This window comes from Apis florea, unplaced genomic scaffold (assembly GCF_048593485.1).
Source record: "Apis florea isolate Af1SG1 unplaced genomic scaffold, ASM4859348v1 contig_3203_pilon, whole genome shotgun sequence".
In the NCBI taxonomy this organism is placed as follows: domain Eukaryota; kingdom Metazoa; phylum Arthropoda; class Insecta; order Hymenoptera; family Apidae; genus Apis; species Apis florea.
The window spans coordinates 5,402,078-5,421,541 of NW_028256723.1; the positions used below are offsets into that span (position 1 = coordinate 5,402,078).

Here is a 19,464-nt window from a genome sequence, read left to right on the forward strand (position 1 = left end):
GTAAATATTCATAATTAAGATTGGTAAAAATGTGTAAATATTCACAATTGTAATGCTGTAATGATAAACATGATTGTACATGATTGATTTTAAAGATCATCTACATATTTTTTTTTCTAGGAATTTTAAATTCTTAATTTTTCTTAATATTTTAAGGTATTTAAGATTAATGCATTACTTTTCTTATTTCAATAAACTTTAAAACAATTGTCTTTGATTATGTTGGTATGCAATTTATGGAGGAAGCTATTTACTTATCTTTTGATACAAGAACTACAGTTAAAAACGACTACCAATTGAGAACGGTAGTTAAGTCTGCAAAGAGAGGGGTGAGCATGTTTTAGCGGCGACAACAGCACGATATTCAGATACGAAGCCAGGGTAAACCGGGAAGCCGTAGTTCGTGAACTGTAGTAAGTGTGGTAACTCCGGACAATCAACGACATTCGGAAGCCGGCAACGCTCTGAAATTCAGGTAAATCTATGCTTTTTTTAGATAAAATTTTTTTATAAAAATCTTTTTCTTATAGATTATTATAATTCTATATTCATGATATATGAATTTTTAAGAATTATTAAGAATTTTATATTTTTGAAATATCAAATAACAATTTTATCAGATTAAATATAATTATTAAATTATATATTAATGATGCACTTAAATTCTTATCATTAGATTTTGTTATAAAAAATAAATGAATGAATGAAATTATTAATCTTGCATTCGCTTGTATACACAATAGATCAAATATATTGCCGCATAATTAATATTTGATGATATAAATTTAACATTAATAATATAATTTTTATTTTCTTCATATACATCTGATAGTAGACCATTAATTTTAATATATTGATAAAATGATTCGAAATGTGATTGCAAATTAAAGTGGTCCATGAGGCTAACTGTAAAACATCGAGCGGTAACTACAAAGTTGATGCTAACGGAAGAGATCTTCCTGCCAAAGATTTGTTCCGCTATGTCGAGACATTCTATCCTTTGTTCCTTTGTCGTTGTTTTTATTTCTTCTTTTTATCATCAATGTACACGTTCTTTAATTCAACAATATAGCCTATAGCACAAAAATTTGTCGTGTTATGTGTATCTAGAGTTTTCGTCAACATAATTCATGAACCTGCGAACCGATTAAAATGATAAAAAGATAGATCGATTATATTGTAGACTTATTGTAGTATTCACAAATATTTAAGGATACGATATTTTTATTACGAGTATGTAATAATGTAATAATTTTCGTTTCTTTGATGATATTAATGATAGTTTTATGATTGAAATAAATACATAATTAGAAATTAGGTTATGTAAATTAATAATAATAAAATTAAATATTTTAGATTATTATATATAAAATCGTTCGATTTTCAATAAATCGTTTTATTTATTCAATTTTCAATAAAAATTTATAAGAAAAGCAATACTTTATTTTTTTAATGTAATTTTATGTATCGAAAATTAGAGCTATTAATCATTCTATAAAGAATTTTTGACAATGTTCATGTTGCCGAATGTTTCACAAGCGAAACCAACTGGCGGCGCTCGTGCATTGAACTCTTCGTATGGTTGCGCGCGCACACATATTGACAAGTCAAATTCTAGTTCGATTTCGCGGGAGAATGCTATGGTAAATGTAGTCGAGTGAACAATCGAGTACGACCGGATCTACATGTTGTCCGGAACTCCTCGCATAATGCTACGGAAACGACTGGTAAATTATATTTGTCACGAGGAATCGGTAGTGGCGTGGTTGGGGACACGATTTTATCTGACCGTGCAAGTTTACCGGACGGAACGGTCATTAAACGTCTGTCGCTAGGATTTCATGGTTTTCAGTGAAAGCTTAGAATTTTTGTTTCATTTCAGACTAATAACATTATTGATGAATCATTACTATCTTTCTTTTTTTTTCATTTTTTTCTTTTTTATTTATATTTAATTATATTATTTACGTTGTACACACATCTACATTGTTGTACATAAAAAAAGAAGTTCAAATATATATATATATATATATATATATATATATATATATATATATATTCGTCATATGGATTGAATTAATATTGTGTGAATGATTCTCTCATTTTTTCAAAAATAACAATGTACAAAAGAATATTTTTGAAAAATACAAATTAGAATAGTTAAATAATAATAACAATTATTATTTCTTTTTTAGATAAGCGAATATGTTACTTCTGTTTCAAATATCGCTGCTATTGTTCCTGATAACAGAAATCGGCGCAGTAGGAATTGGAAAAGCATGGCAAATTCTTCCATACACAACCGATTCATGGAATCATCCATCGTGGCCACGACTCGATTCTTCTGCGTTCGAAGTTCGAAGCGTGAGTGGTGTCGGTCGTCTTAATCCTTCAGAAACCACTCAAAGGAATCTAAAACTTGACCAATCAAAATCTATCCAGCCCAATATTATTCCGTTATCAAAATCAAACATTTTATTCAGCCAAAAGTATTTCAATCAATTCGAAACAAATTTTGAAGATTCTTCCTACGATCAATATGAAAACCAAGACGAAATGAATGATGCACCGCAAGATAAGATATTTAAAGCAAGAATAGCAATGACTGTTCTAGATCCAAAAGACAACAAAGATTTGTTAAAGAATACTGCAGACGAGACAAAGAAAATTGTATCAAGGATTCGTCGTGACACGGAAAACGAAACGAAGATGGAGCAAATATCTACTAGTAAAAATGTTCGAGAGATACGTTTAAGTTCTCCAGATGGTTGGTCCACTCAACCATTATCCATAGAGTTTCCCCATAGATCTAGTTTAGATCAAATGATTCAGCAAACAATGGATGACGAAGAATCACCAAACGCAAGGAGTTATCACACTCCTCGAGCTGATTTTATAACCAGTCACCACAGAAGAAGTTATGAACATCGAGAAGCTCGAGATATGCCTATCACTAGAGCCTATGATGATTATGATGTTCCATGGTACAGGAGTACCGTCAGGGAACGAGATTATGAACCTTTAAGTTACCGTCGTGGATATAATTATTATTATCCTGATCGATATAGAATGGAAAGAGATTATTATATGCGAGTTCCCCCCAATGATTATTCTTATTATTATGATCGGTATAGGGACGAGGATTTGGATCTTTATGGTCGTAGCAGACCCACGCCCAAGCCCAAGAGGATTATCTACTATGCAACATTGCCGGAAATAGTAAGGAAACCCGTAGATCTGAGAAATTATCCTAGACCATATGATGGAACTAGAACAGGGCCAATTTCTAGGGATGGAAATTATAAACGTATTCCAGGGAATGTTGATCCTAGTAGATATCGATATAGACATGCATATGATGGCTATGATAATTATTCAAAGAGATCGAACTTCGTAGATAGGCCTTATTCATACCCTGAAGAGGAGAGTCGCCGCAAGATGGCGTTAGAAAATCTTCGAAATAACGATGCATTTGATCAAAATAATGATAGAAAATTGGCGAATCAGATTACGGTAAGAAATGATGGGAAGCTACCCTGGCCAGTGCAAATTGGGACAGAAGTGAGTGTGAAAGATGACGAGAGAATCTCTGGAAGAAAGATTTTTGGAGAAAATAATGGATATGACAGATTCCAGAGTGCGCAGTTACAAAAGGCACCAGATGCAACTGGATCCAGCGAATTACAAAGCGACAATTGAATGTAGAATGAGTTTTTTTTCTTAGAAATTAGTGAATTTTGAAAAGAATTTTTTGATACTGTTCGCTTTGATATACCCTGTGTCTTTTTCTATTGGTAGAGAATTGGATAGATTTTACTGTAAAAATAAATATTAATATTAAAGTTTAATCGAATATATGAAAGAATTAATATGCAGTAATATTTATATTTACTATAATTTAAAACAGAAAGTATCATGATTGAAAGATGTTCACCCTATAAATCCCGTGATTTAACATTAATATTATACATTGATATTTATAATTTTAAGTTATGAACATCTCTTGAAATGTTTCTACGATGTATTGATTTGCGGATTTTCAGTTAATTTATATTATTTATTATGGAATTATCATTAAAAATATTTACTATAATACTTATATAGTATTTTTTACAAAACTCTTTCTTCAGAAAGATTTATTACATAAATTTTAAATCATTTTTTGTATTACGATATAGACTGAATCTTTAGAAAAGGCGAACTGTATTTATTTTTTAATAATATTGAAAATAATGCATTACATATTTTGTTTATTAATATACAGAAAAATAATTTTGAAAAAAAAAACATATATAATCCCACTTTTCTTCCTTATGTCTTTATTTTCTTTGCTGCTTTTTTCAATAAAAACTTCGATAAATCTTTGGAAAAATGATCTGTTTTCGTTATTCGATTTAATTCAACAATCCATGAATTAATCTATAAAAATTATTAAACATTTTATTTATAATTATTATCTTTTTTGTAAATATATTATTTAATGAATTAATTGCTAGCAATAAATTACCGAATTTTGAGTTTTTCCATTAATGAAACCAGATAATTCATCTGGAGTCATATTCAAAATATTACAAGCAGTTTCTTGAGCTTCTCTTTCACTTGCTTCACTTTCATTTAAGTTTTTGTGCGATTTATGGTCTCCTTCGTACTCATAATAAAGTTTCTTCAAAAATTCCTAATTTAAAATAATTTCTGAACATCTTTCACAATTTTAACAAAAATATTGAAATTTATATAACTGCAATGTTATACCTTAATAGCGTTTAAGTATTCGATATTCTGATTTTGAGTAATCGACATTTTCGTTTTTAAAGTCTTAATAATTTCCTCGTATTTAGTTTTAATAACTTCAATTTCCTGCTGAATCGTTTCTTCACATTTTTTGGCACATTTTGTTTCCATCTAATATTAAACATATATTTAATCTATAAATTATTTTCTTTTTTTATGTAAAAATTAATATATATATATATATTAATTTAATTAATATATATATTAATTAATATATGTAATACATTTTACCTTTTCCTTTATATCTGTTTTCGATTTTTCCTTGTCTGAAAGTAATTTATCTTTTTCAACATTTAAAACTGAAATCTAATAAGAACAAAATATATTAAATCTATTAAAAATTTAATTTCACAATACATACTTTTGCTCTCAACTGTGAATTAGTGCTTCGAATATTACTGATCTCGTTCTCCAAACTGTTAATTTTAGATGTCAGTTGATTATTTTCTTTAGTTAAGTCTTTCAATTGACTTTTGTAACTGTTTAATAAAAATCCCTTGTTGGCATTTGCTGAATCCGATCGTATTAATCTAAATTTCAATAAGTATTATTTCTTATTGACTTATTTATACCAAAATGTAATAGATATTTTCTATCAAAAAAAAAAAAAAAAAAAAAAAAAAAATTAAAAAAATAAAAGAAATTAACTTTTATATCTAATAAAAAAACTCAGATTGTACATAGTGTTCCATACATTTAAATCCTATACCATTTGAATCATCAGATATAATTAATTTTTCATTTAAAAAATTTCAAATACTTTTGTTTAAGTTGAACAATTATCGTAGAATCCTCTTCAACTTTTTTCTTCAGATTGACCAATTCTCTGTTCCTCGTGTCTCGAATCATATTATGCTCCTTTCCTGTAGTTTGCTGCAACCACTCTCGTGTTTCATCGATTTTCTTTCTCAAGGAAACGTTCTCGCTTATCAATTCATTTAAATTCGTTTCGGCGACTTCCATTTCTTCCTTCAGCTGATCAAAGCATTTGTTCATGGAATCATGTTCTTCCGATTTCTCTTTCAGCATTTTTCGGGTTGCTGCCAATTCTTGTTTCAATTTGTTTGATTTCGTCACTGCCATCCGCAACTGGTAGAAATGAAACAACACATTACATCAATAAATATGATTTGTTACATAAAATTTACGATTTTATTATCACGGAATAAATAACGATATTATTTTTGAATTATGAATAGAAATAGAAAGAGTTAACTTGATATTTCTAGTTTTAATAAATATGAGAATGAATGAAAAAGAACAATAAGGAATAGTTTTTCGATTATTTTTAATCAATAGTAAGTAGAGTAAGTATAGTAAATAATAATGATTAAGCGCTCACCTTTTTGTGTAATTTATTCATAATTTTCTTTTGATATTTTAATTTTCTACAAGGTTTAGTCAGATAACTACTGCATCTTTTACGATCCATGGAATAGGGACCGAAATTTTCCAAAACAGAAGTACAAATACGCACAATTCTCTCTTGCAATATTTCGTTTTCTTTTCGAGCTTCTGCCTTTACATTTTCCAAGGATCTAAGTCAGATACAAATACAAAATATATTGGTATGTAAGTAAAATATCTTATGCAATCTTACTTCTTATATTTTTCCTTCATGGCAGATTTTGCTTTTAAAGCTTCTTCAAGCTCTTCCCTTGTTCTAGCGAGCTTTTCTTCAAGTTCTGCTATGATTGTTTTGTATCTAACGATTACAATATATATAAAAATGAATTAATATAATTTTATTAAAGATAAATTTATTTTTATACTCATATACTCATATATCTATCACACAATTGTAAGTATTGATATTTATGCAATATAAATAATAAAATACCCATGATGATTCAATAAAAATTTAATAGAAAATAAAAATATTTTATTATTGAAATCATATGGAAAATAAAAGAGTTTTTTATTTTCAATCAAGTTTTTTGAGAATATTTTGTAGAACATAATAATAGAAAAGGATAGAGATAGGATAAAAATTATGCAATCACCGCCATCTTCAGAGTGCCGCAAATGAAACACAAGGATAGTAAATAATAGGAAAAGGATATATAATAAGAATTGATCGCCAACGCCATCTCTTACGTGATAAAAACAGTTTTCTATAAATGGAGTAAGAATTGGGAACTAGCGCCATCTCTTAAATACTCTAGAAAAGACTATTTTTGAACAAATGTTTTTAACATTCAAGAGATGGCATTGATGATTAATTCTTATTCTATTTTTACTCTTCTTTTACTATTTATTATCCCTGCTATGTGTTTCATTTGCGGCACTCTGAAGATGGCGCTGAATCTCAAATTTTTACTATATTTCTATCCTTTTTTTATTATTTACTTTTCTTGTCTTGTTCTTGATAGGTAGCCACAAATAGAGAATGTCAATTGAATATATTTTTATTGTTTTTCTTATAAAAAATTACGATGACTATCTAATTTAATAAAAATTCTATATTTTATATATTTTATCTCATGCCTAAAATTGAAATTTTAGGCATGAGATAAAAAAGATATTGAATATTGCTTTCTGTGGCTTTGTATGACAAACTTGAGCATACATATATATTCTAAGAGAAATTTTATTAACTTATTTAGCCACATTAATTTTGAAATATTCACGCGATAGAATTTTCCATGAATTTGTAATGGACAGATAAATGGTCAGACTTTTTCCATTAAAATATAGTTACTTTTATGTATTCTCTATAAACTCACTCAGTTTCCTTGTTCGACGATATTTTTTCCTTTGTCTGCTGCTCGACGCGTCGATTCAATTCGACGAGGATATTTTGTTGAAAAAAGAAAATTTACATTAGAATTCGTTAAATGATATTGTTGTAAAAAAGTTTTCGTTTGTTTTCAATGCAAATTTGAATTAGTATGGTAGATTTTATAGAAAGTTTTATACGCATATTTAAATTATTTTTCTATTCATTTATTTAGAATAATTTTTTATTTAACTCGATGTTAAGATGATTTTAAGATCATTTATATAAAATAACTTAAATATTTATGAATCATAAATTCAATAAATATTGTGAAAACTTTACAACAAATCTGATACATAAATACATGAACTTCTTAAAAGTATTTTAAAACTAGGAATTGTCTTATCTGAATTTACTAAGTTTTTTTTGGAAAATAATCGATATAATAAAAACTGATATAAATTTTGAGCGTTTAAATTCTTCAAATTCAACAACACACGATCGCAAGTTTCAATGAATCGTTCGAATTTTCGTTGGAGAATTTTGCAATATTTTAATATACATACTCTTTGCATACCTCAGTCCCACTGGCGAGGGCTTCCTCGATTAGCCATTGGGGAGCAGGATCTTCATCGTTATACCAAAATGCCGACGATTCTTTTTGTTTCAAATAAATGCACGGAGAAAATTGATTCGTATCACTTTCTACTTTGTTATCCTTATTCTCGTTAAATTGGATAGCTTCGATAGATGTTTGTGTACAAATCGTTTTTCTTTCCATATCGATTTTTTTATCTAAAATATGTTTATGATATAATAATTATTATATAACTTTGACGATAGTAAAATAATTATAAGAAATAAGAAAATCTAGATTATTTAATTAATCGAGTCAGATATTTATAATTAATTTTACATTATATTTATTAATATTATCGGAAGAGCATTTTATGCGAAAGCTAATAAATGATAGTAGTGTTCTGTGCACTACTGCCATCTGGTGAAGATTATTTTTATTATTTTGTATGACATATCTACTACATCGACAAATTTATATATAATATCATTGAATATATTGTAAAATTTTATGTAATAGCATTTTTAAGATATAATGTAAAATTAAAGATATATATTTAGAATATAATTAACAATTCGTGGTTTTAAATTTTGATTCTAAATCTAAAAAGTTATAGAACAATTTTTATTAAACAAACTTTAGTATTATAAGGTCTAAAATTGCAAACTTCTAAAGTATTAGAATTATTAAAATTTTTAACAATTTTAAAACTTCGAAGTCATAAAGTTCCAAATAATTTTTATTGAAAAAATATCTTTGTGAATAAAAATTAAATCATTTAATATAATTTATTTTAAAAATGATTCGAATTTATATTCAAAGATTGTATTTTTTCTATTTCGGAGATAATAGGAAATTAGAGCAAAAATTCATAAAACAGAACGTACAATTTAACCTAAACTTTACAAATAAATCGAAAAGATAAACAAAAGCATTTTCTATGAAGATTACTATTATTGTTATTTCTTATATTGCAGAATAACAATAACTTGATATTGTCTAAAAATATATGAACAAACGTTTGCAAAAAAGCAGGTTTTGAAAAAAATAGATAATACGATCGATCAGACACGACTATCGCCAGAACAAAACGAATATAACCCCCACTCCAATCTGCTTGGTCGGACCATATTATCGGATATTATCGGACCATATGGAATTTGGGACCGAAAATAGTCCCGTGCAGGAAATTGCTAACGACTTAAACGTTGGGGCGGTGCGCAAAGACCGTAAGTCCCATGGGCCCAGTTGTGATGGATGGTGCTTGGCCACTCTGTAATTTGAAGGCGTTATATGTGCACCCTGACACCGTATACTTTGCAACGATCTTCCATATGTCCCCGATTGCTCTTCTTATATAATTCGCACACAATCTTATAATTGACGTCAACTACTTGTGATTAGTCACGAATGATTTTTTTCTAATTGGTTCGATGACAAGTGTTTGATTGAAAATGTTTAACCTCTTTTCATTCGAATGATTATAACTGATCTAATCTGAAGAGATACAAATTACTCTCTCATAAATTTATTTATAAGATTAATTTGATGTAAAGGAAAATTCTATTCTATATACTTAATCTATAAATTTTTTAATTTTGAATTTATTTGCATTTTCTTTCAATTTGAAATATAATTTTTATTTAGAAAAATTAAATTAATAAAAAAGATTAAAATAGAAGATATTAAACAATGAAAAATTGTAATAGAAGCCAGATGATTACGTGAAGCGTTCAATAAACCAGTACTAATTAGACGAAACAGCTTACACACGTAACCTGCATGGACTAATGAAATTTGTTTGTCAATTAAATGGCGTTGCTGGTGAATTTTCCCTATACTTTGCCGCTTGGTCGGTACACTAATTAATTTCTACGCTCGAGTTCACTTTATTTATGCGCGACAGGCTTCAAAATTGCACCACAACCGTGGCTTGTATATTTACGCGGGCAGGTAGACTGCGCAGACCGCAGCATGCAAAAATAGCTCGCCGCGAATTGGGACCGGCGTTTCGCTGACGAAAACATCGCGTACACTCTGTAAATTGATCCCAGACTGAATTGATAGCCGAAACATTCGAGGCTTTCTTTATTTGAAAACGAGAAAAAAGATAAAAAAAAAAAAAATAAAAATAAAAAATAAAAAAATAAAAAAAAATGGATAAAATATCTTTTTTCATTGTATTGCAATCTGGTTTACGCTGTTCGCGTTGTTCCGATCATGAATATGCATGTAAGGTTAATTTATTTTTTTTCTATTTTTGACAGATGAAGTTAGATTAATTAGTTAATTGATCAAGTATTGTGACACGTGAACAAATATAAAATATATGTGTATATTCGGTGGTTTTTAAATTTATAATATAATTTTATGATGTAATAAAAGAATTATTTATCATTATATCAATTTAACATCAACAATCAAATTAGGTTAGAAAAAAGCAAAATATTTTTCTATCATTCAACCAACCCATTTCCAATAAACCATCTCGCTACGAAATTCCATTTCGATACGATGCAGATGTACCTATATCCCCCAATTCCTGTTCATTCGGCGACCCAGTACCATGAAATTATTGTAGATAATATGTGGATAGTTAGTCCGCGATTAGTCTGTCCAACGGATTATATTCCTCCCCTTTTCATTCCCGTGGTGCCTCAGGGGCAGCAGCTCCGTGATAAATGACCGAATCCTTTAGTGTTTTTTAGCCGCGGATCGCTTAGCTGATTCGTTCCCCTCCTATCCCCCTACTCGGCTGTGCACACGAGCCGTCCTTTCCCCTGGCCCTTCCTGTCCCGGAACCTGTGCCGGCTGGACGAAGGTCGCCGTTACAATTTCGCCGTAAATCATTGCAAATCGTTGACGTAAAACGGCACGGGTAATTAGATACACTAACCTGCGACGGACCACGTTTCTTGCGCGCCAGCGAGCAACAAAGAGGCATCTTGCTCCCGATTCATCGTATTCTTCTCGTTCTTCTGTAACGAATAATAGTGATAACGTTTATTGCAAGACTTGGAATTGATCATTCGATTATTATATATTAAAATTATTTTTTAGAATATTGAGGAGTAAATGTTATCGAAAATTTTTTGATTTTGGAGAAAGAAGAAAAATCTATTGTTATCAATTTTTGAAGTGATTTATAATTTTATATTCAAATTTCTAATTATTCGCAATTATATATATGAAAATTATAAATATATAAAATATAAATATTAACAAATAACCTATAAATAAAAGAGCAACTTCGTTAATGCATTTTTATTTTAGGAAACAATATCCTTATATAAATAAGATTTGACTACTAAGATTTTTCGCGTAAGTTGCGACGCTATGGCTAATTTCGAGATTAGCCGTTGTTTATTGTCGAATCCTTTTAACTAAGATAGTAGAGAGCCGTAAGAAGTTCTATCGTGAACGAAAAAAAAGGGGGAGACAGTAAGATTTCGTCATTAACGACACGCCTCGTATTTTGTTTAGCAGGGAATGTGCCCTCGTTAGGGATCGTTAGAGTTTTAATACCATAAAGTCTCCCTTTGGAATCAGTGGCACGTGGTGTGCCAGTAAGTACATGGGTTAGCTTTCGCTTCTTAAATTTTTCCCCAAGAACGTTCATATTTTCATTTGATGTCATTAACGGATTACGTGTTATACGTTTTTTTTTGGTGAAGTTATAAAAGGAAAATTGCGTTAAGGTGCGCGTTAACGGGGATGATTTATTAATCGTAAAAAAAAAAAGTCTTTGTACATGGGGAAGATTGCGAAATGGTTTTTGAGGTTAGAATCGAATGATTTTATTAAGACTTTACAGGTTGTGTGGCTTCTTTTTAAGATGATAGAGGGAGGAATAAATAATAAATTACTAGATCATTTTTCATTTTCTAATATAAATTAAAATACCTGTAAACTTTCCAATTCTTCGAATGAGGAAATTCCATCAATTCTCATAACTTTTATAACCTCTTCAAGAAAATAGTTAATGTACTAGCACAAGTGATTCAAACCAATGATTTAACCACATCCATATAAAATTGAGCCTGGAATTACTTTAATTACAAATAACATTACGATACGACATAACACACGAGGAAGAAGCGCGCACAACTGAATTAGATGGCGCACAATTCGTCAAGAATACAACAAAATCACTTATAGACGGCGTAAATGTCGCTGTTCAATTACATTTAATGCCATGGCGGACACATCACGAGTTTGAGGCGGCCATAATCGATGAATAAGCGAGCTTCGCAGATTCCGTGGAAAAGCGGCAAATGTGATTTTAATGTCAAGCGGCTCACGAAGCCTCGTATTTTCCATGGGCGTGTCTCTAACGACCGGACTCTCGATGGCCCGCGGCTACTTTTACCATTTTGTTACGTTAGGTTATGTTGCATTCGCTCGCTGATGCTGCTCGGCGCATCTATTATGAATTGCGAGGCGGGTCGGACTATTTCGAGTGGGAATTGTGAAAGTTATATGTATTTGTGAGATTTAAAGTGGTTTTAGGATGTTGAGTGGAATTGGTGAAATGTTGATTTGAAGAGAGATTTCAATGGGCATTCCATATGGTGTCTTTTGGTTTTCAATTGATATAATTGAATAAAGTATTTATTTATTATATCCACGATTAATTTTATTTGAAATCTGTTGTCAATGGCTTTCTCCAATGATCATCATCAATGTGATAATTATATGATTATAATTGAATCGTCTAGATTCGTATCGGTTCTGTTTCATTAAGCTCTTCAATAAGAGTATATCTATAATTTATAATATACTACAAGCCTAATGGAAAAATGCATGGCCAATTTTATGTCAAGCCAAATTATTGGTTGGGGCAGTTGAATAAGGAAGAAATAATAGACGAAAGACTATGAAAATTGGGATTTAATCTTTGAATGAATTGTCCAGGATCATATGTAGCTTCTTCACGTTAAATTATGAGTATGAAAAATTGATACTAAAGTTCTTATATTAGTTTTATATTTATAGTTATATACGTTATTATATATTATATATAGCTAATTTGTATTTTATTTCCATGAAAATTAATTTTAAAAATTGATTAATATATCATGTTATTTTTAAAATCTATATTTTTTTATCACCCTATATATACATACATATACATATAAAACAGAAAAACAAAAGTTTCGTCCTCGTTTTCAACGGATATCCCTTCGGATGAATAAATGTTATTCAATATCCCTCGCGTTCCGTCGACAGATTTTCATTTACGGATCGCGGACCCTATGTATGGGGATTCAAAATCAAACGCGGGTATCGCTGTATCAGCGTCGGCGGCCGCTCCAAGCGTGTTCCGCGGTGTTCATTTCAATTCGCCTCTAATTGAACGCTGTTCAATATTGACGAGTTAAATAATTGTCTTTGGAAAACTGAGCTCTGCGTAACCGTTAATCATTCCTCTCGTCGGCTCGTCGCGTTGTGCACGCGATCCTATAATAATTCGCGTCCTGCCGCGAGAATGGAGAAAAATGAAAAATGAAAAATATATTCAATTCGTATATATTTATTTGAGATGCACAAGTACAGGAATTTTAAATGATAAAAATTAAATGTTACGTTGGTACGTTTGAAATCTTGTTATTTCAGATATTTAATAACTTCGATATCATATATTTATAAAATTTTATGCTATTCATTCGAATAATATCTTTAAATATTAATCCTTTCAAAGATATGTATTTAATTTTTATGTCAACAAAATGTTAATAAAAGAAAATAAAACATATTTTTAAAAAATGAGAAAAGAAAAAGAGTGAAACAAAATGATTAAAAAAATAAGAATAAAAGATACTAGCTAATCGAAGGACAAGTATCGCGATTCCCAGCATCATAAGCAAGTAACAAGCCATGCATTCTCGGACGTAAAGATGTCTCGGCAGTCGGCTCAGTTATATCTTCATTATAAGACCGACAGACTTACGTACTGCCGCGGCAGGCTCGTGGTGCTCAAAATTATGTGCCGCCCGCAGTTATCATTGCCTTCAGGGTCAGCTGCACGAATAATTGGCTTCCACCCATATAATATCCTACGTATACTCCTGGCCGAGTTGTGTCCGCGTGTGTAAGAATGATTTTACGTCCCACGATTATCCTTATAGTTGATTCGATTCATTGGCAAGTTAATCATCATATTCGATACGATCATATGTTAGTCTGGTGAAATCGTTTCATAATTTTGGCGATACAAATAAACCCTAGAATACAAAGCTTTTATTACGTAAAATATCTTGAAATTAAATTTCACGCAAAAAGTTCATTTCCAATTTACTTAATCCACTTAACCTCTATCTTTTTATATTATTATTCTATTACAAATCTATTTTCAATTATTTTCAAACCTAACCTCTATTTTTCACTTCACTCAACTATTCCACGGATGTGGACCATCGTGCATAAAGCAACGAGCAATCGTCGTGCTTATCCGGTCGCCACGAATTCGCGACATCGTTCGAGGGCACCGAGGCGTGCCAAAGGGTAAAAGGAAGCGGCTACAGACCGGAGAAAGGAAGATCCTTCTCCTTCGTCTTCTGCTTCGGGGTGCCTCGAACCGCGTTCGAGAATGCAGATACATAAATTCATGAGCGAAGTAACAACCGGTGACGCCACGCTAGCTTCCGTGCCGCGGTGAGCTGCGTCGCGCGGCAATCGTATTCATGAACCGACACGGTAATTAAGGACACTAGCTCGCCTTGCAGCCGGAAGTCGCATCGGGAATCCTCCCTGCGCGGTCTGGAACATCGCCGGAAATACTTATGCATTCCGTTCGTTTCGTAAAGAAAACGCGAGTAAAACACACACTGAATCGCAGTGCGACCGACGCGACGTCTGTGCCCAAAGTTCGATAAACTCTAGCGACGCCTAGCGAGTTAACGGACGAAAAGCATGTTAAAGTGATTGTGGAGATAGCGATTTGATAGATGGCGCAGGAGGTAACATAAATCGTCGTTCTTTGCTTTCAAATTATTTTATTTCATTTCTACCTTTGAATTTTTCTAATATTTGTTCTTTAAATCAAATCGTACTTCATTATTTGCTACTATAATAATATTATTTATTTTAAAATTTTCTTTTCGAATCGAATTCATCTAAACCAACCATTTTTACACGTTAATTTTCCATTTTCCTGCACACGAAACGAATTCCTTGCTACTCAACTAAGCGAACGGTGTTACACGACACCGGTAATTACCGTCTAAAAGCGATCGTTGCTTTTCTAGCAATTAAACATCCAAGGCTTATCTATGAATCTTAAATGCAAACGTCGATATTTCATACGGATAGCCTAGATACAAGTAAGAATCGCGCGCAGCCCGCGTTCACTGTGATACCAACTAGGCGAATGCGAGTCGTCGTCGACTCGCAGCCTAGCAATGAACAAAAGAAGCCAGCGAGACTTAACATATTAGCGTTAATTAAGGCAATTATGTCTCCGCGTGGCAAGCATGAGAGTGTGTCCGCTACAGCTCCACTCATCCATATTCAACAGCCGTTTCCGACTGGAGCTACGAAGCCGACATTGCAACAGACATCGTCGTCGTCGTCGTTGTCCTCGATTGTCGTTGATGTCTTTCGAAGGTGATCGTTGACAACCATCGTGGGACTGTCCCGTTCACCAAACCTACTAAGTCCGGAGGTCATTACAATCTGTGAAGTTTTACGTAATGTTATAATCCGTTCGTGTTTTGTAAATTCTAACCTAATCTAAATCTTTTGTACGATTATTTTCAAAATAATAATTTAATAATTGCTTTATTTATCACATTTTTAAATTATATCTTTATATGATATTGAAAATGATACTCAAGTTATGAATTTATCATTCATTCAGAAATTCCGATTAATTTTTTCCCTTATTATTTCAAATTTAAATAATTTTTTAATTTTTTTACGCATAAAAGGAAGAAGAAAGACAGAGAATCGCTCAATAAAAAGGATAAAACGAAGTAAAAGGAAGTGAAAGAGGTAAGAGGAGTAGTCGTGGCCGGCTAGGTCGACTGGATATAGACGAAGTCCAAGGGGTGGTTGGCCGGAAGAGGGCGAAGAGGACAAGAGAGAGGCAGGAGGAAAGGAGAAAACCGGGCACGTCTAGGTTTTGCTATGACCAATGGCAGACGGGGACACAGCGCGCGCCGTTCGTATCGATCCAAGAGACTACGTTGGACTATGTCGAGTACCTCTCTCTCCCGGGTCACCTCATCCGTCCTTCGCGGATCTTCGTCTTCTGCGCCTTTCACACCCCCGCCTTACACTCCTCCCGCCCTCCTGGAATTTATAGCAGACTATTCTTGATTTCATACTTTCGTAGCTACGCCGAAAATCGACGCCTTTGAATTCTTCTCGGTGTTTTTTTTTTGTTTCATCGTTCTTTCAAAATAGTTGACCTTTAGGAAAGTTTATGATACAGACGGGAACTTTCTTCAGGATTTGAATTTTTTAGTTTATTTGGATGTAGAACTTGGTTCACTTGAATCAGTTATATTTTCATTGCATTACGAGATTTAAAGGGATAGAGAAAACGAACTTTATAAAGTAATACTGAATATTATATAAAGGAAAATACTTATGCGATATCGAATATTATTAAATTAATATTAGATATTATTATATATTTAATATCGAAAATATTTATTGATTCTAAATTTATCATTGATGATTCACAGAATTTTGAAAGTGACACGATCAAAGAATAAAAGGTAAAAATATTTAAGAGAGTAAACGCGCCTGCGCTGTAACCGAATCCCAGCTAGGTCCTCCCTGCGCTGCGACACGATGAATCGAGGGACAGAAGCAGGGATGTGACACGAGGGAGGGAAAGAGGAATAGTATGTCACCAGCCGTGGCGACACGCGCCTCCCGGTGACACTCTGCTGGACATGCGTACTCTTTCGACCTATCATTGCTGGGGTTATTAAAATTTTCGAGCCAATGAACATCCGCGGATCGAACGACAGGGGCTGCGCCCTCGGAGGGCTTGCTTTCCTCGCGGTCAAGAAGGAGGTCCTTAGATTTTTACTCAAGCTTTCGTATTCGATTATATATATATTTTAATCAAATTATCAATTTAATAGTATGTACTATGCATATATAGATTTAAATAAACATTAACATTGTTTTATAGATCAATCATCTTAAGCCTTCTGTTAGTGGCATTTTAATTCTACAAGATGAAGTTTGTTCTAGGATGTTATTCTTTTCTATATTATTTATATTATTTCTACCATCGAATAGAAAATATAAAGAAAGAGAAATATCTCAAAATGTATATCACTCCCTATACATATATAGAAAGAAATAGAGCAAGAGTTAAAAAGAGAGGACGGGGTGGTAGAGAACTAGGATGATTTTATGGTCGTGTAAGTCGGGCCAGGGTCATTGAGTGGTGGTTTTTGTTGTGAACCACACTTGGCCGGGTCTCGAACCATCTCTCCTCCGTGTGTAACGCCCACTCCATTATCTCGGTGATGATGAGTGCGCGGGCGGGTGGACCTCGTAACACACATCAGTGGAAGGATTAGCCTTCGTTCCACCGTCTCGTTGCCTGCCACCTCTCGCTCGTCCCGACAGTTGCTTCTCGGTCGTCCCTTCTTACTTCGTTTCCTTCTTCTTCTTCTTCTTCTTCTTCTTCAGGACTAATGGGCAAAGTGATTTGCGAGCAAAAAATAAATTGCCCAGGAATTTTTCGATGACGGAACGGATCGAGGATATCGTTGTGATATTGGTTCGAAAGATCGTAGATGGCGCTTCCGAAAATATGAGTAATAAACTGCAAATAATTAAATAAATTTTAAATTTTCATCTAGTTTATATCATTTTTTTATTCATTGATCAAGAATAACAAAAATTACAGATATAAAATTGCATTATAATAATTAATTCATTGTGAACAATTCATTGTATAATATATGTGTATTTACGTGCATCATAGTTTAATAATCAAGATTGAATAGAAAATAACACTCAAGACACTGCATCAAAACACAAACACTTTTATATTCTTTGATGAAAACATTTCTTCATTCTAAAATAATCGAGACAATTTCTCATTCAGAAAACTCTCAGAATTATGCTTGTTATCCTGTATAAAGATTCACCATTCATTCTTAGGTTACCGGATCTGGCATTTTAGAAGGTTGTCACGTAGGAACAGTAAACTGACGATGCCGGTAGGTGGATCGACTTGCCAACAGTGGAGCATCCAGTGGTCCCAGTGACCAGGGACAATCTTATCTTCCGTGGAAAAAAATTGAGACGTCGGTTCGCGTCTTTGTGAACTTCTGCACGGATATACATAACCGGCGTGGCCGTATCAGGTTCTCTTGCCTCTGATGTGAGCAGATAGAACCAGACCTGAAAAAGCTTTACGCGTAATCAGACCCGTATCCTCGCACATATTAACGAGGCAGACGCATGATCCGCGTCTTTCAGATCTGCATCGCGGACACAAGAGCAGCGACAAATCGGCTGGAGTGATTTGACCGTTATTTCATTCCTTGAAGATATTGTGTTCGATGAGAAATTGCTTTACGATATCATATATGGGTTAAAAATTAAGAATTACTGCTGCTTTTCCGATTATACGATCTCACAATTAACACCAACAATCTTCTACTTGCTACTTTTAAGCAAACGTTTCAAGCTTCGTTGCCGAGCGAGAAAGGAAAAAGAAAAAAAAAACAAGACGATTTCAGTCTCAATGAATAATGCACAGGAAACAAGAGAGGTGCAGCCGCGAGCGACATTATTCCCGACGTTTCCCGAAGGAAATTAGGAAAGGCGAAGCGAACGTGGCGCCTCGCATCGCGCCACGGCTAGTCACAAATGTAATATTCAGGAAATAATACAGCCGTCGACGTTCTGTCTCTCGTTCTTTTCTTATTCTTTTCTTATTCTTCCTGGACATTTTAATAGAAACCAAAGAACCATAAATAGAATCAAATAGAAATCCAGAGAACGCACTACGCTTCCTGCGACGTCGTTCTTTCATGTAAAAATAGTAAGTTTGACTTGTAACATCGATTTAGAGGTTAGAAATCTCAAATCGAATATAAAAAGTATTTTCATATTTTCATCGCATATAATCATCAATCATTTTTCTATATTTTTCTTCAAACTCGCTTCGTTCTGCTACAAAAAAATAAAAATATTTCTCAGTAAAAGTAAGAAAAACGTTATAGAAACGAGAACGGTTGTTAATAAGAAACGAATCCGCTCTAGCGAATTCCATTCGAGCGGTGGCGCTGACGGCGCATAAATACGTATTAAGGTATAAAAACAGTTTACAGCGCGTATCTTCCGAAGGATCTCATATTTCCATGGACGGTGTTGCCCTATGTCGGGGGAGAAGTGT

General features: G+C 32.6%; 2 protein-coding genes and 1 long non-coding RNA gene across 6 annotated transcripts in view; 1 reads left to right on the forward strand and 2 right to left on the reverse strand.

Moving 5' to 3' along the window:
• Window positions 1-784: 784 nt before the first annotated feature.
• On the reverse strand, window positions 785-1,540 carry LOC147657173 (uncharacterized). Its single transcript, XR_015293029.1, has 2 exons — window positions 1,232-1,540; window positions 785-1,136 (listed from the first exon to the last, which is right to left on the reverse strand). It is a non-coding gene; the product is annotated as an uncharacterized LOC147657173 (long non-coding RNA).
• Window positions 1,541-2,205: 665 nt separating this feature from the next.
• On the forward strand, window positions 2,206-4,372 carry LOC100868536 (uncharacterized). Its single transcript, XM_003693937.4, has one exon. It carries the CDS (start codon window positions 2,206-2,208, stop codon window positions 3,697-3,699), a length of 1,494 nt encoding a protein of 497 aa, XP_003693985.2. The 3' UTR covers window positions 3,700-4,372.
• The window catches only part of LOC116414448 (uncharacterized), a 169,354-nt gene continuing 154,076 nt past the window's right edge, over window positions 4,187-19,464 (reverse strand). For 3 of the 4 annotated variants that reach the window (XM_086911288.1, XM_086911290.1, XM_086911289.1), the window contains 11 exons: window positions 10,984-11,065; window positions 8,088-8,305; window positions 7,518-7,555; window positions 6,392-6,496; window positions 6,134-6,329; window positions 5,552-5,880; window positions 5,153-5,321; window positions 5,023-5,097; window positions 4,753-4,902; window positions 4,508-4,675; window positions 4,187-4,419 (listed from right to left, as the gene is read on the reverse strand). In XM_086911288.1, coding sequence (XP_086767414.1) covers window positions 4,312-4,419; window positions 4,508-4,675; window positions 4,753-4,902; window positions 5,023-5,097; window positions 5,153-5,321; window positions 5,552-5,880; window positions 6,134-6,329; window positions 6,392-6,496; window positions 7,518-7,555; window positions 8,088-8,305; window positions 10,984-11,065 — 1,638 coding nt within the window. In that variant the 3' untranslated portion in view covers window positions 4,187-4,311. The remainder of the gene's footprint in view (window positions 4,420-4,507; window positions 4,676-4,752; window positions 4,903-5,022; window positions 5,098-5,152; window positions 5,322-5,551; window positions 5,881-6,133; window positions 6,330-6,391; window positions 6,497-7,517; window positions 7,556-8,087; window positions 8,306-10,983; window positions 11,066-19,464) is intronic. The other variant, XR_015293011.1, reaches the window with a different exon arrangement.

Excerpts from the sequence above, each read along its gene's own strand:
- LOC100868536 (XM_003693937.4), top strand. The coding sequence starts at position 2,206 with ATGTTACTTCTGTTTCAAATATCGCTGCTATTGTTCCTGATAACAGAA.